The sequence below is a fragment of the Arachis hypogaea genome, chromosome 4 (genome assembly GCF_003086295.3).
Source record: "Arachis hypogaea cultivar Tifrunner chromosome 4, arahy.Tifrunner.gnm2.J5K5, whole genome shotgun sequence".
NCBI classification, from domain to species: Eukaryota; Viridiplantae; Streptophyta; class Magnoliopsida; order Fabales; family Fabaceae; genus Arachis; species Arachis hypogaea.
Genome location: NC_092039.1, coordinates 9,577,871 through 9,592,882, shown reverse-complemented (window position 1 = coordinate 9,592,882; position 15,012 = coordinate 9,577,871). Strand labels below are relative to the sequence as shown.

Sequence of the window (15,012 nt, the reverse complement as noted above, 5' to 3'; positions counted from 1 at the left end):
AGACACACTGATGCAACAATTAAAAAAAAAAAAAAACTGAGCAAGATATTGCTCTGAAATGGTTTGATGAAGACAAGAGAAGATAAACCCAAATCATTTACTTTGATCGTTCCTGAACCTAACAACGACATCCTCAACTTTGATTGTTCCTATCAGATAAGCATGAAAAACTGAAAAAGAGGACAGAAAATAAAAAAAAAAAAAACAAACGGTTTACTTTGTTACAAAAGGAATGAAGTGTTCGGGTATCTTCATTTCTTCACATGGCTGGCTAATTTACTATTTATCTAATAAGCTATAACCTCTTCAAAAGAAGCTAGTAAGCTACATATCCTCATTTAATAAATGGCCTGGGTAACACCACCTAACAACAACCATTAACACCTAACTAACAGTTGCCAATGACCAGAAAGGAAGCAAGATGTACTGTGTCTGCCGCAATTAAAATCATTGATTCATCAACCCTCTCTTGGTTACTGGTAGTTTGAAGTTTTGATATGATGGCATTAGCCTGATACATAATCACATCCAAAATCAGAGGATAATTGATCATAGCATGGCCTTCCATGAAGGAAAGGGAAACAAAACACTGAAAGCAAAAAACTAGGTGACATCATAAAAAGCAGTTACAGCATGCCTTTATAACGTCTCTCTACTCTCTCTCAGAAAGAAGCAAAATATCTATTATCTCATCTAATACAGCACTAGCACCAAACAGAACTTTTTTTGCTGGTTCACTGATGACAATGAATGCAGTTATGTATGCTTACTTTAAAATATAATTTATAAAAAAAAAAAGGTTTGAGAAGGGGGGGGGGGGGTATGCAATTCTATAATTGAATGGGGGGAAAAAACACATACAATTTTAAGCAACATTCTTTTTTATAAAAAGAAATTAAGCAATATCAAGTAATTCATTTGTGAGATATAGAGAACACTAAAAAAGTAATGACTAGAAGGCAAACCTTGGCTTCAGCTAGAGCCATAACCAGCTCTTCAGGAGTTTCCTTTCGGATGCTCTTCTCATCAATATCAGCAGTCTGCACGTAAATACAAAAGATTAAAGAAGCCACGTCCACACCTTAAAATCCAATCCAATCATTGTTGAACGAATGTCATTTACTTACCATTTTCGTGAATTCGTACCCCATTTCAGATAGTATCTTGCGCCGTGCTACTGAGGATGATCCCAATATAATCTGCAAATGATAATATATCATCAAACATTCAACGTGATTCCATAATCTGACTTAAACTAAAATTGTAGACAACCAGAGCTTTAGTCAGAACTTCACTGCTAGCATGGGGTGTCATTGTCCTAACCCCTAAGCTAGATCCAACCATCACCATGATTTCTGGCAAACATTGTGGTTATATTTTTCTGGTTATGCACTTTTAACATCAAATTTGTTCTACTTCTCCTTAAACCAATTTTCTTATGTTGAAATAACACACATCTATATAAATATAAAAATAAGAAAACGGTAAAGATACACAGTACTAGTAAAAAGTAATTATGACAATGAGAATAGGATCTACGAAACACTTAAGTATAGATATGATGCAGATGCACACACACAGTTACATAATAAAAGATGATAAGAGTTGCAGTTCCATGCGAGTTAAACTGCCACAACAGACTCAGCTCGTTGTTAACTGAATTCAGTTAGTTAGTTAGTTATGTTACTGTTATATAAACAAATACAGTAACTATAACTACATCTCTGCAAGTAACGTGAAAACAGGGATAGAACTTCAGAGGGTAATATACATTAAACAGCCAATCTCTAATTGAACGATGATTTGAAATAATTGAAATATAATTGACGGAAAGAGGAACCCTAGATTGGAAGGAGAAGAAGACGAACCTTGTAGGAAGAAGTGGAAGCTTCCATTGTTGCAAGCTAATAAACCGAATAGTGAGCGGGAAATGGAGACAGAGATTAACGAACGAAGAGATTGGTGAATTTCGATTGAGCTGTGTACAAAGGTGTGTAAAATACTATGAGTAAAATCCCATCCTACCCCTATCCTTTTACATAAATGACAACCCGCTCCTCAACCATACAAAATTGACATCCCCACTTTTGAATTTTGATAATTGATAATTGATTTTATTGGAGTGGATCTTTTTAATTATTATGTTTTTTTTTAATTGTTTGATAAAATACATTTAATATTTTTGTCACATATTTTTTTTCTTACCTAAAAAATATGATCACACTTTATCAAACAATGAAAGAAAAAATTGAGAGGATCATTCTCCAAATCTTCTTGTTAATCCTTCAAATAAATAATTAGGGATTTATGTGTCTTGTTAATAAAAAAGTTAAAAGTAAAAGAAACACTGATGTTTTTTTCTTGATTTCAATCAATTCATTTGAAAGCATCATTGTATTCCTTTAGAATTTAGAAACTTTCCTTTAGGAGTTTATATTCAATACTTACACCAAACCAAAATGCCAAAACAACCTATTAATTCAACTAGTCATAAAGAAAATGATATGTAAATACTCATTTAGTTTTGATGCCAAATGCAACACTTTTGTCTCACCAAATAATCTCACGAATATTCATTAGTATATTCGTTCAAATGTTTAGCAAATGGTGTGATATCATATCATTTGTAAGTCAAAACGTACTATAATCTTCTGTGTGTTTAAGTTTAAGGTCTCACAAGTTCAAACTTTTGGCTATAACAAATACATATTATCATTTATTTCCAGTCAGTTAATCAAATGCTACTTCCTACGAGGTATTAGAGATGTTGAATTAGATATTTTAATTGGGAGGAGAAAAAAAAGATAGGAATTTTAGTTTGTAGAAGAAAAAGAATTAGGAATCTTAAAGAAAAAGGAAAAAAGATCGTGAAGAAGAGAAGAATAAGAACGCTGGATTGAAGAATGACAAGGGTTAACGTAATTACTGAGACACATACACCTTAACCATGTGCCCAAAACGTGTGCGTTTTGCTACCAAGGTAGGGGCCAATATCTAATTAAGATTGAATACATCATATGCTATAAGATTGAATAAATCAATAGCTCTGTTGAATGTTGATACAAGAGAAGCTCAATATCGCAGCAGCAACTCTAGCAAAAACAACTGAAGATCAAAGATCTTCAAGATCACATTAACGACTGGACACTATAGTAGAATTCAGTCAACTACGCGTGGTGGTTTGGTGGACAGAAAAAGGAAAGATTCAATTTTAGATGAAAGGATAAAAAAAAGTTATTAAAAATCTTCACAAAATAATGAGTTTAGTTATAATGGTGATCAATGGTTCACCAATAATGGTGATTGGGAACTTCATAGCTTCTAGGCAATGCCTCTCACATACTGGTCCAATGTTGTATTGAACAGCTGACACCTACACAAACCCATGGAAAATTGATTCAACAAACAAGTTCTTCCATTGTAAATAAGGGGAAAATTTGAGAAGAAAAAGTGATATATACTACGTTACCTAATAGGAGATCCGGGTGTATAGAGCGGATTCTTGACAACATATTCAACATACAAATTGTAGATATACTTCAAGGAGTCCCGCAGATCACCGGTTCGAGGATGAGTCACTAGGATAATCTGCATGAAACATGAAAATCATGGAGAATCTCAATATAATCATAACCACAAGTTAATTACAAATATGGACAAAAAGCCAAATAAAAATTAATTACAACTTAAATCAGCACCAACTACATCTTAAGGTATACAAGAACATTGTTGTAGCTGACCTTTATTCCGGAAGGACTTTCCATGAAACTAAGTTTATATGTATTAGTTCGAAAACTGTGAAATGAACAACCTTGGCCGGGCAACTGAGGGACACCAAGGTTTCCTTTCTCTGCACTGCACAAGAAGTTGGAATACGTGAACTAAACCTACCAGTTCAGTATAAAAAGTCTACACCAAAGAAACTCCTTTTACAATCATACAAAACATCCATCATCATTTATATTGTTGATCAATGGCTAATTGCTGAAATAGTAGACAAGATACCATAATAAAGCAATTTCACAAGCAAAATATAACAAACAGGAGAAAACTACACCTAATTAGGATAAATATGAAGGGCACATCAGAATAAACAACCATCCCATTAAGTTCTATGAGATCATAGCACATTATTAACTTAATGATACCATGGTGTGAGGTTATAAACATTACTTACATTACCATTTAGGAATTCACAACCAAAACCAAGGACTTAATTTTCAATTGCATTATCACCTAGGCCCAACTTAACTCCTTATCATTGTCTAGTGCTGTAATTTCTACACATTGCACAGAAAATGATGCATAAATGCAAAAACTATTCTTAAGAAGGTACCTTGGCAACAATATAACAAAAATGGTCAATTATCCATGAAAAATGGTCAACATTGTTAACACACTACCCTCACCCAAAATGAAATCTGTTGCATAATTTTGCAATAATTCTTAACTTTGCGTATATTTATTTAAATAAAATAACCATATCTGTTGCATAATTTTGCAATAATTCTTAACTTTGCGTATATTTATTTAAATAAAATAACCAACATACATGGTAGGGTCCATCTTCGCTGTTAGTGACTTCAGTGAGAAAAGAAGTCCAAACATTAACTTATGGTCTTGCTGAGCATTCAATGTCCGCAATGGACGATTCCACTCCCGATAGAGCAAGCATACACCATTCCTATTGAACACATACATCATATGGCCATTGTTCCCTGAAGCTGTTGGTACAGGAGGTGATGGACTGATTTCAGACCCTCCGAAAAATTGCATTCTTGATCAACAAGGATGTAGAAACAGAGATACTAGTATACCAAAACCTGAAGTGGATGTTAATCACTTTTAGTGCAATATTTCACAATTGGCAGTAAACATTAGGTATCAGGATGCGAGAACCGAACCGGTCATTGAACCGGTCGTGACTGGTTCAATGATTCAATGGTTCAATAGTCCAACCGAAGTCGAACCATAATTGAACCGGTTTAATTAAATATACAATAAAATTATTAAAAATTCAATATATAATTTTAAACATTTAAATTCAATGATTTTTAAACTAATAAAATTCAAAAATTGAGAGTTTACATCAACTTCCATATCTCCATCTAATAAAATAGAATAAAAGGCCAATACGAACCCAAAGTTAATACTTAACAACATATATCTTTATTAAATGAAACAAGTTTTGCTATTTCACTAAATCCCACCCATGATACCAAGTGAGTGCATATTTTAAAGGGACCAAAGCATCATAAAAGACTAGATAGGATTTGTAAGAAGAATTCTGAAGCATCTACAAATATATGAGGTACTTAAGTCGGCCTTAGAATGAATTTTCATTGTCTTAGAAACAAGTTCTCTTTGCAAAAGATATGCAGTAAATGCAAGTTTTTTTCAAAACAAAATGCTCAATTAAATTGGCTTCTATCCCACAAAACAAGAAGCCACAGCACACCACAAAATCATAAAGAATCAACTGAAATTTCAGCAATCTACTTCTGACCATAAAAATTCCCAAAATTGGAACAACCAAACAAACAACCCATACCCACACAACCCCGAGAATCCAAAATTCAAGCAACAGGCCACAGAATAAAAGGAAAAAGGAACAGAAAGAATTAAGAAGAGTACCAATCTAATACCCAGAAATTTATTAATATTTTTATTATAAGACAACAAGTTTTTCAAGGCACAAAACAATCCAAATTACATATAGCCAAAAACAACACAAATTACATCCAGAAAATTTTCAGAAAAATTAACTCAGCAAAGAAAAACAAACCATGAACAAAATTATACCAAAAAATTTAGCAAGATACCATCAACTCAGCCAGTAAAATTTAACAAATCAGTGAAACACCATCAACAAAATTAATCCAGAATAATTAAAATTCTTCAACATCATAGTTTATTTCAGTTTCATACAAATTAATAAAAGAAAAAACATAACAAATCCATCAGAAACTCATAATCATAAACATTATTCCAAATTACAGAATCATATAATCAGAGATAGAAACTCAAAATCACCAAAATCAAGTTATTAACGACAAAAAAAAAACGAACAAGCACTGGTTACCACGCGGCGAGGGAGGCACGAAACTGACGGCGACGTAGGAGCGAAACAGAATTGCTAGCGAAGGAGGAACGATTATACAGAGACGCAGAGGAGAAGAGCTTGTGCGAGAGAGAAGAGGGTCAAAGAGCTACCAATGTGCGAGAGAGAAGAGGGCCAGACGCAACGACGTAGAGGAGAAGAGGGCCGAGCAGAGCTTCCAGAGGTGACTAAATTTTGAATGTTAGGCGACGCTGGCTTAGTGAGCACCACTGCTGCTGCAGTTTGAGAGAGAGAGAGGGACAGACGGCGCCGAACTAGGGTGCAATGGAAATTAGGAGGGAGGAGGTCGTAAGCAAGGTTGCGAGAACCAGACTGGTCACTGAACCGATAAGATTACTGATTTAATGGTTTATCGGTTCAATTGGAATTCAACCGGCTTTATTAAATATTAAATAAAATTATTAAAAATTAATATATGTAATGCTTGATCACTATCTAATTGTTCTATCTTCAAAAATAAAAATTTTTAATTAGTAACAATTACAATTTACAAACACAAATTTACACAAATTAAATACAGCCAATAACTAAATATTTACAGAAAATTTCCAATCACATCAAGAAGCCAACAACATGCAGCATCAAAAGTTCAAAACATAATTATCAATTACATATGGCATCAAAGTTCAGAAAACAAACTCAGAAGTCAGAAATCCATACAATTAGACAACTAAATCAACAATCAACAAAATTAGTAAGTACCACCAAAAAATAACGAAATTATTTTAGAAGAATTAACTCAAATTGAAAAAGAACGGTGAACCTGAACAAAATCACTAAATAAAGTCAATCAAAATACAATAGTCCTCAACAAGCAATTAAAGAGGGCTAATTCCATAATTCTAGCCTTGAAGACTTTCATAGCCTCGTCAAGAAACTTAGCAGAGAAAGAGAGAACCTGGAGAACAAAGGGAAGAAGCTCGACTGCTCGAGCAGTGGAACAGAGGTGAAAGCAAGGTCCCGGTGAGAGGAGGTGACGGCCGAGCAGTGGAACAGAGGTGACGATGAGGAGAGACGTTCCCGGTGAGGGATTTGTCATGGCTTCATATGCGGATCCGAATCCAAAATCTAAAAATCCAAATTACTAATTACATACAACAATTCAGAATGACAGCAATTCAGAATCCAGATTATATCAATTCATACGGCATTCAAAATCCAGAATTATATTCAGCAAAATTCAATACAGTAGAATTGAACTTATATTGCAAAATTCAATATAGCAAAATTCAAAATCCAAAGTCCCAAAATTGAACTTATATCAAATTCAGAATTACTGATTAATTCATATAATTAACAAAATAAAAAAAATTGAAAAGCAGAAGAACTCTGTATCAAGCCATCAATTCATATTGACGAAGAAAATCCAAATATTAACAAAATCAGAAAATCAAGCAAATCAATTACTAACAACTGTATTATCAGAATCAATTACTAAACCCTAAACCAGCAAACCGACGCCAAGGAGATGGCTGCGAAGTGCGAACAGAGTTATCAACATCCAAGTATTATCAAAATCCAAGTCACAGTGCTTATCGCCGGCGAGGAGGAAGGCGAGCGACGGCGACGACAGAGTTTGGGGTATATGATAAAACCGGTACTTTAAAAAACTTGGCCGATTTGGCCGGTTCACTGGTTAACAGCTGGTTCGTCCGGTTTTTAACAGATTTTTTGCAAAACAATTTTGAGGATCAATCGGACTGGTTAGATGACCAGTTTCCAGTTATCCGGTCGAACCGGCCAGTCCAGTTCGATTTTCAGAACACGGGGTATCAGTATCACCGATACAATGTAAGAAGCAAAACTTTCTTATCAACTAGTGTTGCTGCCCATTCAGTGCACGGGAGCAGCAACAAAAACCAAATATGCATCATATGCACTCAACAAACAGTAACACTACTAGCCCAAGGTAAAAGCAAAATCTGTTGACACCAAATATTTCATCAATTACTTATACATAGATGATATCAGCAACAAACACAGAGAAAAACCAAGGATAACATATTATAAATTTGCAAAAGGTTATAGAAACACATAAGGTGATGCAAGTCATCACCAGACCTCACTGTTGTACCTCTACTAAATCAGGCTTTGGCAACACCCCGAAACAGGACATGTTATCAACCATGTTCAGCACCATGCTGAGCTTTACAAGCATGTATTAGATTATATTTTCAATAAAAATAAATTAACAAGAAGTTTGTCAACAAAAGAAAACTAAAACTCTGATTTTGGTACCTACTGTTTTTAGCTATTAAATTCAACTGTAATGTGAATTGCATACCAAAGACTTCCAATCAACCAAGTAGAGAACAAAAGATGAAGGTCCTCCACCTCCGATCCCTAACGGAATCAATCTAAAACCCAGCAAATGATTTTGTTCTCTACTTTAAAACAGATCCAAGAGATCGTCACAAATTCCTAATATATGAACCCGATACACTTGAATTTTAAACAGAATCTAGTGCAAGTGCTCAAAATCAATGGTATTAGATAATCCAGATTACAAAGCTAAGTTGATGCTTCAACTATTTTATGAATCACGATCTGCTGCATCTGTTAATTGAAATGAACAAAGAAAAGAAAAAAGAGGCAGCAGCATTGTGCACCTTGCAACGAGAATAAATGAGGCGGAGAAGGCGGTGTTCGTTGGCGGTGCCGGAGGCAGAGTTTGCACGCGGCAGTGAAGAGATCGGAGGGATGGTGGAAGAAGATTAGAGATTTGGAATGGGGAATGGAGTGTGGACGTGTGGTAGTGGTAGGGGTATTTTTGGGAACTGAAATATTTCTTTAATTGTTTTTTTTAATTTTTAATAACAAAAAATTGGGTTTGTATTTATTCTTATTTTTCGGTCCATATTATTTCAGTATCGGTTAAGTAAAGTGCTCATGACATAAGTTAACTACTAGCTAGCTAGTTGGGCTTGTTTGTTTTAACTTTGTTCTCAACAAAAAACCCTTGTCCAAAAACGCCCAAACCATAAGTGTATCTGTGTTTGAAATTTGACTAAGCAAAGTAGTAAATAGAATCTTTAAGCATTATATGTGCGAGTGTGGTGTGTTAATGAGTTTGTAATACCTAGTATTAAAGATGGTAAAAAATGCGATGCTGCCTTTAAAACTAATTTGTTATTAAAGTTAAAAAAAAAACATAAATCTTAAATTTTAATTTCTATATCTTAAAAATTAAATATGAATTATTGATCTAAAATATAATAAATAGAGTTAAGTTTTGTAAATTAATAAAAAGTGTATTATTTTTTACTTAATAAATAATGACTCAAGTATTATTGATGGCAATTAAGTGCGATTAATTGTTAATACACCCATTTTGTCTACAAACTCATTAAGAATGAGTAGCAAACATATAATCTTAATTAGTAAACATCCTTAGATTAGAAGGTTTACTTTAGTAGTGGAGTAATAAAGTATAGGTTTAACTATTCTATAGTTTCACCTAATTTTTAATTAGGTTCTTATACTTTTTTTCTTTTTAATTGAGTCTCTATACGTTAATTTTTTTTTTCAATTTAGTCCTTGTTAACGTTAAACGTTAAAAAAATGTTAGTAAATTGTGAAATTACTTTTATACCCCTAGGGACTTAATTGAAAAGAAAAAAAATATAAAGACCTAATTGAAAATTTAGAGAAATTATAAATATTCAATGAAAGATATTCCTATAATTCCTATTTAATAATTCTACGACATAAAAAATATTTCTATAATCCCTTTTATTTTATCACTATCATTTTTTTCTTATTTATATAAAAATTGTACTAAAAATACCGTCTCTTTATTTTTTTTGACTTTCAAAATACCTTATCTTAAGAATATACAAAAAAATAATGGATAAAATAAAACAGAAAAATAGTAGTAATAAATATAATATAAAATTCAATTTTTATCACTCAAGTATTTATTATGACTAACATAATGAAAGAACTTACATATGGCATATGGTAACAAGAATCATTGATAGAATAATAACTAAAATTGTTTACAAAAATTAAGTTCTATATAGTTCCTCACACAAGAGAACCAATTTAGCTCACAAAAACTCAAAAACAAGCATATTGAAAAAATGAATTTTCCTTATAGTAACAAGAACTATCAAAAAGAAATCCCTAAAGGCTGCTTGCTCTAGCATAAACAGATATTCCATCTCCCTTAGATATGATCTTTGCCATTGCAACTGATGCCAAGTGACGCACAGGCCGTCGAACACCAAAAGTGAGCAGGGAATACAATGCATCCTCACACCGTCTTTGCCACAACAAAATATTTTTCTAGAAGATATGATAAATTGTAACATCAAAAAACACACCAAGATTTTTAATGAAAACTTAAATCAACAGCAACAAATAATATCAAATGAATAGCACCAAATCTTAATTAAAAGCCAATTCTCAAAAGGTATGTTTTTCATTCCAATTTTAAGAGTAGTTGGTCCATTGAATATGGACAGAAAATCCACATTGCAATGTCTGTGAAAGTTCCACCAAGTGCCGGCTGCACATGAACATGAAGCCTTGCACAAAATTCCTGTACAAAAACTCTTGGTCCATTCAATCTGCAACAACTTTGTTTCAGCTTCTATATACAAAATGATCTGGATGCACACAGCTAACGATGTTCACAGCAAAATTAAATCATATGTCAATTCCCCAATTAACAAAATCTTTGTACATAAATATTTATATTGTAAACCCTAAACCATTACATAAAAAAAAAATTCAAAAATCAATTCAAGAAATAGGTATTCAACTAATGCCATATTTCTAAAAAATTGACATAGGCACAAATATGGTAAAAGCAATATGCTGACTTTGCAGGGAACATAACCAAATATCGAATTACAACTCCAAAACACCACAAAGGAAATAAATAAATATTCTAGTTCCTAGGTTCGGATCGAATTGACTTAAAGCACCTTAAGAATGAATCCTACTCAGCATAAAACTCAATATATGAGCAAATGACCAGAATTTACTGCTAAACATATTAAACTTCATATCGCATGAACAATATTGAAGCATTACCCTTTTATTTTTTGCACCTTATATTCAATTAGAATTTACATCCAAATGGTCACTACTGCAGAACCCACCTCCACTAAGCAAAGCATCCAATACCTAGTCATCCAAGATGCTTGAGATAAGACAAGTATGTTTGCATATAATGTTAGCTTGTAGGTCATTTATTGAAGGAGTTTGTCATAATTGAAGGCCTAGATATAAAAGCAAACCAGAGATTATACCTCAGCAGTGATAATCCAATTGAAGATGTTCAAGATATTAAAACTACTACTACATCTCCCCTTGGAATGGTGAAATTGCAAACAGTGAGAGAGTAAACCAACACAGCCCTACCTATAGTCCCCCAAGTCCTTGCATCCAACCTAGTCCTGGGCTCTATCTAAACCAACACAGCCCTACCTACATCCATGGTGTTTGCACCCTCGGACACCACTCCCAGAGCCAGGCTTCCGAGAATCGCAATCTGTATCAAGAAATAAAAACAATATAGTAATTGAATTGAGAGAATCACCAGGGTGAGAAACATTTTTGCTTCGAAACACTAGGTACTCAATGTAAATATAACAGAACTACAATGCCTACAATTAATACAGTTATACGGCATAAAAAAAATTTGAGGAAGCCATACTTTAGTGCTCTCATACACATTTGTAACTAGTCTAAAACCTTTCCCATGAATTACGTAATTACTGTGAATAGATTATCAATGCCAAAAAATAAAACACAACTATGAAGACATGAATGACTTGATACCAAACAAATAGCAGCACAAAATTCAAAATCTTATACATTTAACAACTAAAACGAAAAAAAAAATGAAGAAACTAACTCACCTGTTCTGGCAGATCGAGTGTGCAGGCAGCGAGGCGAGGCAAGGTGCGGCGAGATAAGGCGAGACGCGCCGAGTGGCGGACAGGGCTTCGACAGATCAATCAGTGCAGATCCTCAGAGACTGACGGACCGGCGGAAGCTATGGATGAAGACGACGGATCGACAGCTATGGATGAAGATGATGGACCGACGGAGGAGAACGCACCGCACACAATTTTCAGGAAGCAAATTGGGGGCTGGTTGGGATTTTTTTTCCTTTGGGACAAAATGGCAATGGAGTTTTGGGTATTTTGAAAAAATAGAGATATCTCCAGTTAGTTACCTAATCTAAACAGAAGAATATTCGTTTTTTAAATAGAATATTCTGTTATCTTAGACGGTATTCTCACGACAGGGACTTAATTAAAAAAAAAATTAACGTATAGGGACCAATTGAAAAGAAAAAAAGTATAAGGACCTAATTGAAAATTCGGTAAAACTATAGGGACCTGCAGAATAATTAAACCTAAAGTTTAATATATTTGAATTTTTTGCTAATCATTATGTGATGAAAATATTAGTAAACCACTACTAGTCTTCAATAAAATAATAATGTTAGTGATTGGATAAAAAAATGTACTTATATTTTCCAGTGACATGCATTACAAGCAATAATGAATTATTTGTCAATATCTTACGTTATTAATTTTGGTATTATATACTAATTATAAGCTATTAGAAACCTGTTGCACAATCTTCTTATGCAGAACAAAAGTTGCAAAATTTGTCAACCTTTGAGGGTTCTATTGTTTCACGACGGTTTCAAACCTTCCCTACACTAATTATGAATCCAAGTTATATAGTCGGTAAAATCAGTGTCAATTTTGATTTACATCACTTTTTTTTATAGATTGAATTGTCTTTAATTTTAGGTATTAAATCACAAATTCATACACACTATTTACTTACATATACCTAATATTTTTAAAAAACATGTTAATGTATCATCTCAATTAGGTCTCAGTTACGTTTATATCACTAAAAACGTTCACACTTATAAATTATTTAATTAAAAACCATATTTTTACTTAAAATCGTGGAACTTGTAATATTTTTTACCATTTGGTACATATATATATTGTTTTTTTTTTCTCAATTTGAAAAGTATTCTAAGATCATATCTAACATTACAAGTTTAGTCTCTATCAATATCATTTGTAATATTGTATCCATCAAAAGGACAAATTAATGAAAAGAAGTACTTGACAAAAACTGGTCATGATTTACCATCAACCAGTTGGCATATATGATTGAGATAATTAATTAATAACTTTTTTTTTTTACATTACATATATATAAAGGGATAATAACATAAAGCTAGCTACCATTGACACTTAAGGGGGAAAAAAATCAAACCACATTTGATTTTTGTTATTAAAGAACAAAGCTAATTAAGCTACTAATAATAAGCTAGGTGCATTTTTTGGTTTTTCACTTAATCCACTTGATTTGTATAATATAATCTCTATTTTTTGTCCCACCAAGCTTAATTAGTCTTCACTGGAGGCTAAGAAACTTCAACCTGCATTGCATGAACGAAATCAGATTCCAAGCCACATTATTAATTCACAATTAAATATATATATGATCTTATGTAGATTAAAAAAAAAAAAAGATAAACTTGAATAACAATTCACAACAATATAATAATAAGGTGTATGTGAAATAAATCATTTGTGTTGTGTCTAAATTAGACAGTAAACCCGGCATTTACGTGTCTCTACGCAATAACTTTTTTTTTTATATAAAAATAATACATAATTATTAGCAATTTAGCATGCCTACTCACTTTTTTTCAAAATAATAATAATAATTAGTTTGGACAAAAAGAAGATATTAATTAATGTATATCCAAGCTCTAACCAATTTTTCTATTTATATCTATTAAATTTTTTTAATGTACTATTTTGAAAAATATAATAAGCACTACATACAGAATCCCTTTTAACTATCATGGTAAATTAAATATACCAGATACAATATAGTACATTTTTAGTTTGTATATAAATTAAATAAAACAAGCAACTACTTCGTTTTAAAATTAGTGTCGATTTAAATGAACATAAAAAAATAATGTAAAATAATTTCTATTTTAGTTATGTATGATAAAAGGTGAAAATTCAGGTATAGTAAATTTTATGTAAAGTTGACTGTACCTAAATTTTCACTATAATAAAAATATTAATTTAATTAATATATTTATTTATAAATACATATTCTATACGAATAACTAATTTCATAACATACCTGATATATATATTAATGGTGGAAATGCTATACATAATTATTAGTAATAACAAGACCTTCTTTCTTCTTCCATGTAATTGTAACCTTTACTTGGAACATTTCTATAATTAGGCAAAGGAACATGTCCTTCCTCAATTTGCTTCAAATCCTCAACAAGCATCTCATAATGCATCTTCTCTTGTTCTGCTTTGATGTCCAAGCTGAGCTTGAGGCCATTGATGATCTTCTATACTATCGTATAGTATATGACTATATGGTAATGAAAATTAATATATATTCTCAATGTTATTAAGGGAGAGAGAAAGAGAGAGTTATTTATGTGAATAATATGGATGCATTGTACCCTTTATATAGTAGTAGATGTTGCTTTCGGAGCATAAACTGGGGGGACAAATTGTAAAAAATCATACTACTTTTTTTACATGAGTGTGCAAAATTAGTTTAATATATTTTTTAATTTTTTTTAGATGCATCTCTTAAATATTTATACACACTAACTCAATATATAATTTGAGTTTATCCTAAACTATTTAGAATTTTGTTTTTCTAGGATTTGGCATTGATTGTGAAAGATTGCATGTTAATGTATTTTGAAAAAAAAAAGTGCAATGTTTTTTAAAAAATATACCCACTATATATTAGAGATAATAAAAAAATTAATAAGATTTTAGATTTTTATTTTTTATACTTTTATTAAAAAAAAGTGATTAACTTAATTAGCATATTAATTTTATAGA

General features: G+C 32.1%; 2 protein-coding genes and 1 long non-coding RNA gene across 8 annotated transcripts; all 3 read right to left on the bottom strand.

Annotated features, from left to right (window-relative positions):
- Positions 1 to 79: 79 nt before the first annotated feature.
- LOC112796177 (uncharacterized) lies at positions 80 to 2,011 on the bottom strand. Its single transcript, XM_025838515.2, has 4 exons — positions 1,869 to 2,011; positions 1,128 to 1,199; positions 966 to 1,040; positions 80 to 511 (listed from the first exon to the last, which is right to left on the bottom strand). The coding sequence occupies exons 1-4, from the start codon at positions 1,893 to 1,895 to the stop codon at positions 389 to 391; spliced, it is 297 nt and encodes a 98-aa protein (XP_025694300.1). The 5' UTR covers positions 1,896 to 2,011; the 3' UTR covers positions 80 to 388.
- A 987-nt stretch (positions 2,012 to 2,998) lies between these two features.
- LOC112796175 (uncharacterized) lies at positions 2,999 to 8,997 on the bottom strand. 6 transcript variants are annotated; one of them, XM_025838509.3, is made up of 7 exons: positions 8,731 to 8,993; positions 7,020 to 7,189; positions 6,083 to 6,440; positions 4,553 to 4,823; positions 3,741 to 3,855; positions 3,470 to 3,588; positions 2,999 to 3,373 (listed from the first exon to the last, which is right to left on the bottom strand). In XM_025838509.3, exons 4-7 carry the CDS (start codon positions 4,774 to 4,776, stop codon positions 3,322 to 3,324), a joined length of 510 nt encoding a protein of 169 aa, XP_025694294.1. In that variant the 5' UTR covers positions 4,777 to 4,823; positions 6,083 to 6,440; positions 7,020 to 7,189; positions 8,731 to 8,993; the 3' UTR covers positions 2,999 to 3,321. The 6 variants fall into 6 exon arrangements, with proteins under 6 accessions (XP_025694294.1, XP_025694296.1, XP_072091145.1 ...); XM_025838511.3 differs by having other exon boundaries at positions 6,083 to 6,375; positions 8,731 to 8,937; XM_072235044.1 differs by having other exon boundaries at positions 6,083 to 6,375; positions 7,020 to 7,205; positions 8,731 to 8,867.
- Positions 8,998 to 13,230: 4,233 nt separating this feature from the next.
- Positions 13,231 to 14,568, bottom strand: LOC112794193 (uncharacterized). Its single transcript, XR_003198753.3, has 2 exons — positions 14,332 to 14,568; positions 13,231 to 13,550 (listed from the first exon to the last, which is right to left on the bottom strand). It is a non-coding gene; the product is annotated as an uncharacterized lncRNA (long non-coding RNA).
- Between the last annotated feature and the right edge of the window lie 444 nt (positions 14,569 to 15,012).

Excerpts from the sequence above, each read along its gene's own strand:
- LOC112796175 (XM_025838513.3), bottom strand. The coding sequence starts at position 4,776 with ATGCAATTTTTCGGAGGGTCTGAAATCAGTCCATCACCTCCTGTACCA. Across the intron at positions 3,856-4,552 it reads GCGAAGATGGACCCTACCAT|TGCAGAGAAAGGAAACCTTG; the intron begins GTATGTTGGTTA and ends CTTCTTGTGCAG. Across the intron at positions 3,589-3,740 it reads AAAGTCCTTCCGGAATAAAG|ATTATCCTAGTGACTCATCC; the intron begins GTCAGCTACAAC and ends TGTTTCATGCAG.
- LOC112796177 (XM_025838515.2), bottom strand. The coding sequence starts at position 1,895 with ATGGAAGCTTCCACTTCTTCCTACAAG. Across the intron at positions 1,200-1,868 it reads CTTCCACTTCTTCCTACAAG|ATTATATTGGGATCATCCTC; the intron begins GTTCGTCTTCTT and ends TATCATTTGCAG. Across the intron at positions 512-965 it reads TGGCTCTAGCTGAAGCCAAG|GCTAATGCCATCATATCAAA; the intron begins GTTTGCCTTCTA and ends ATTATGTATCAG.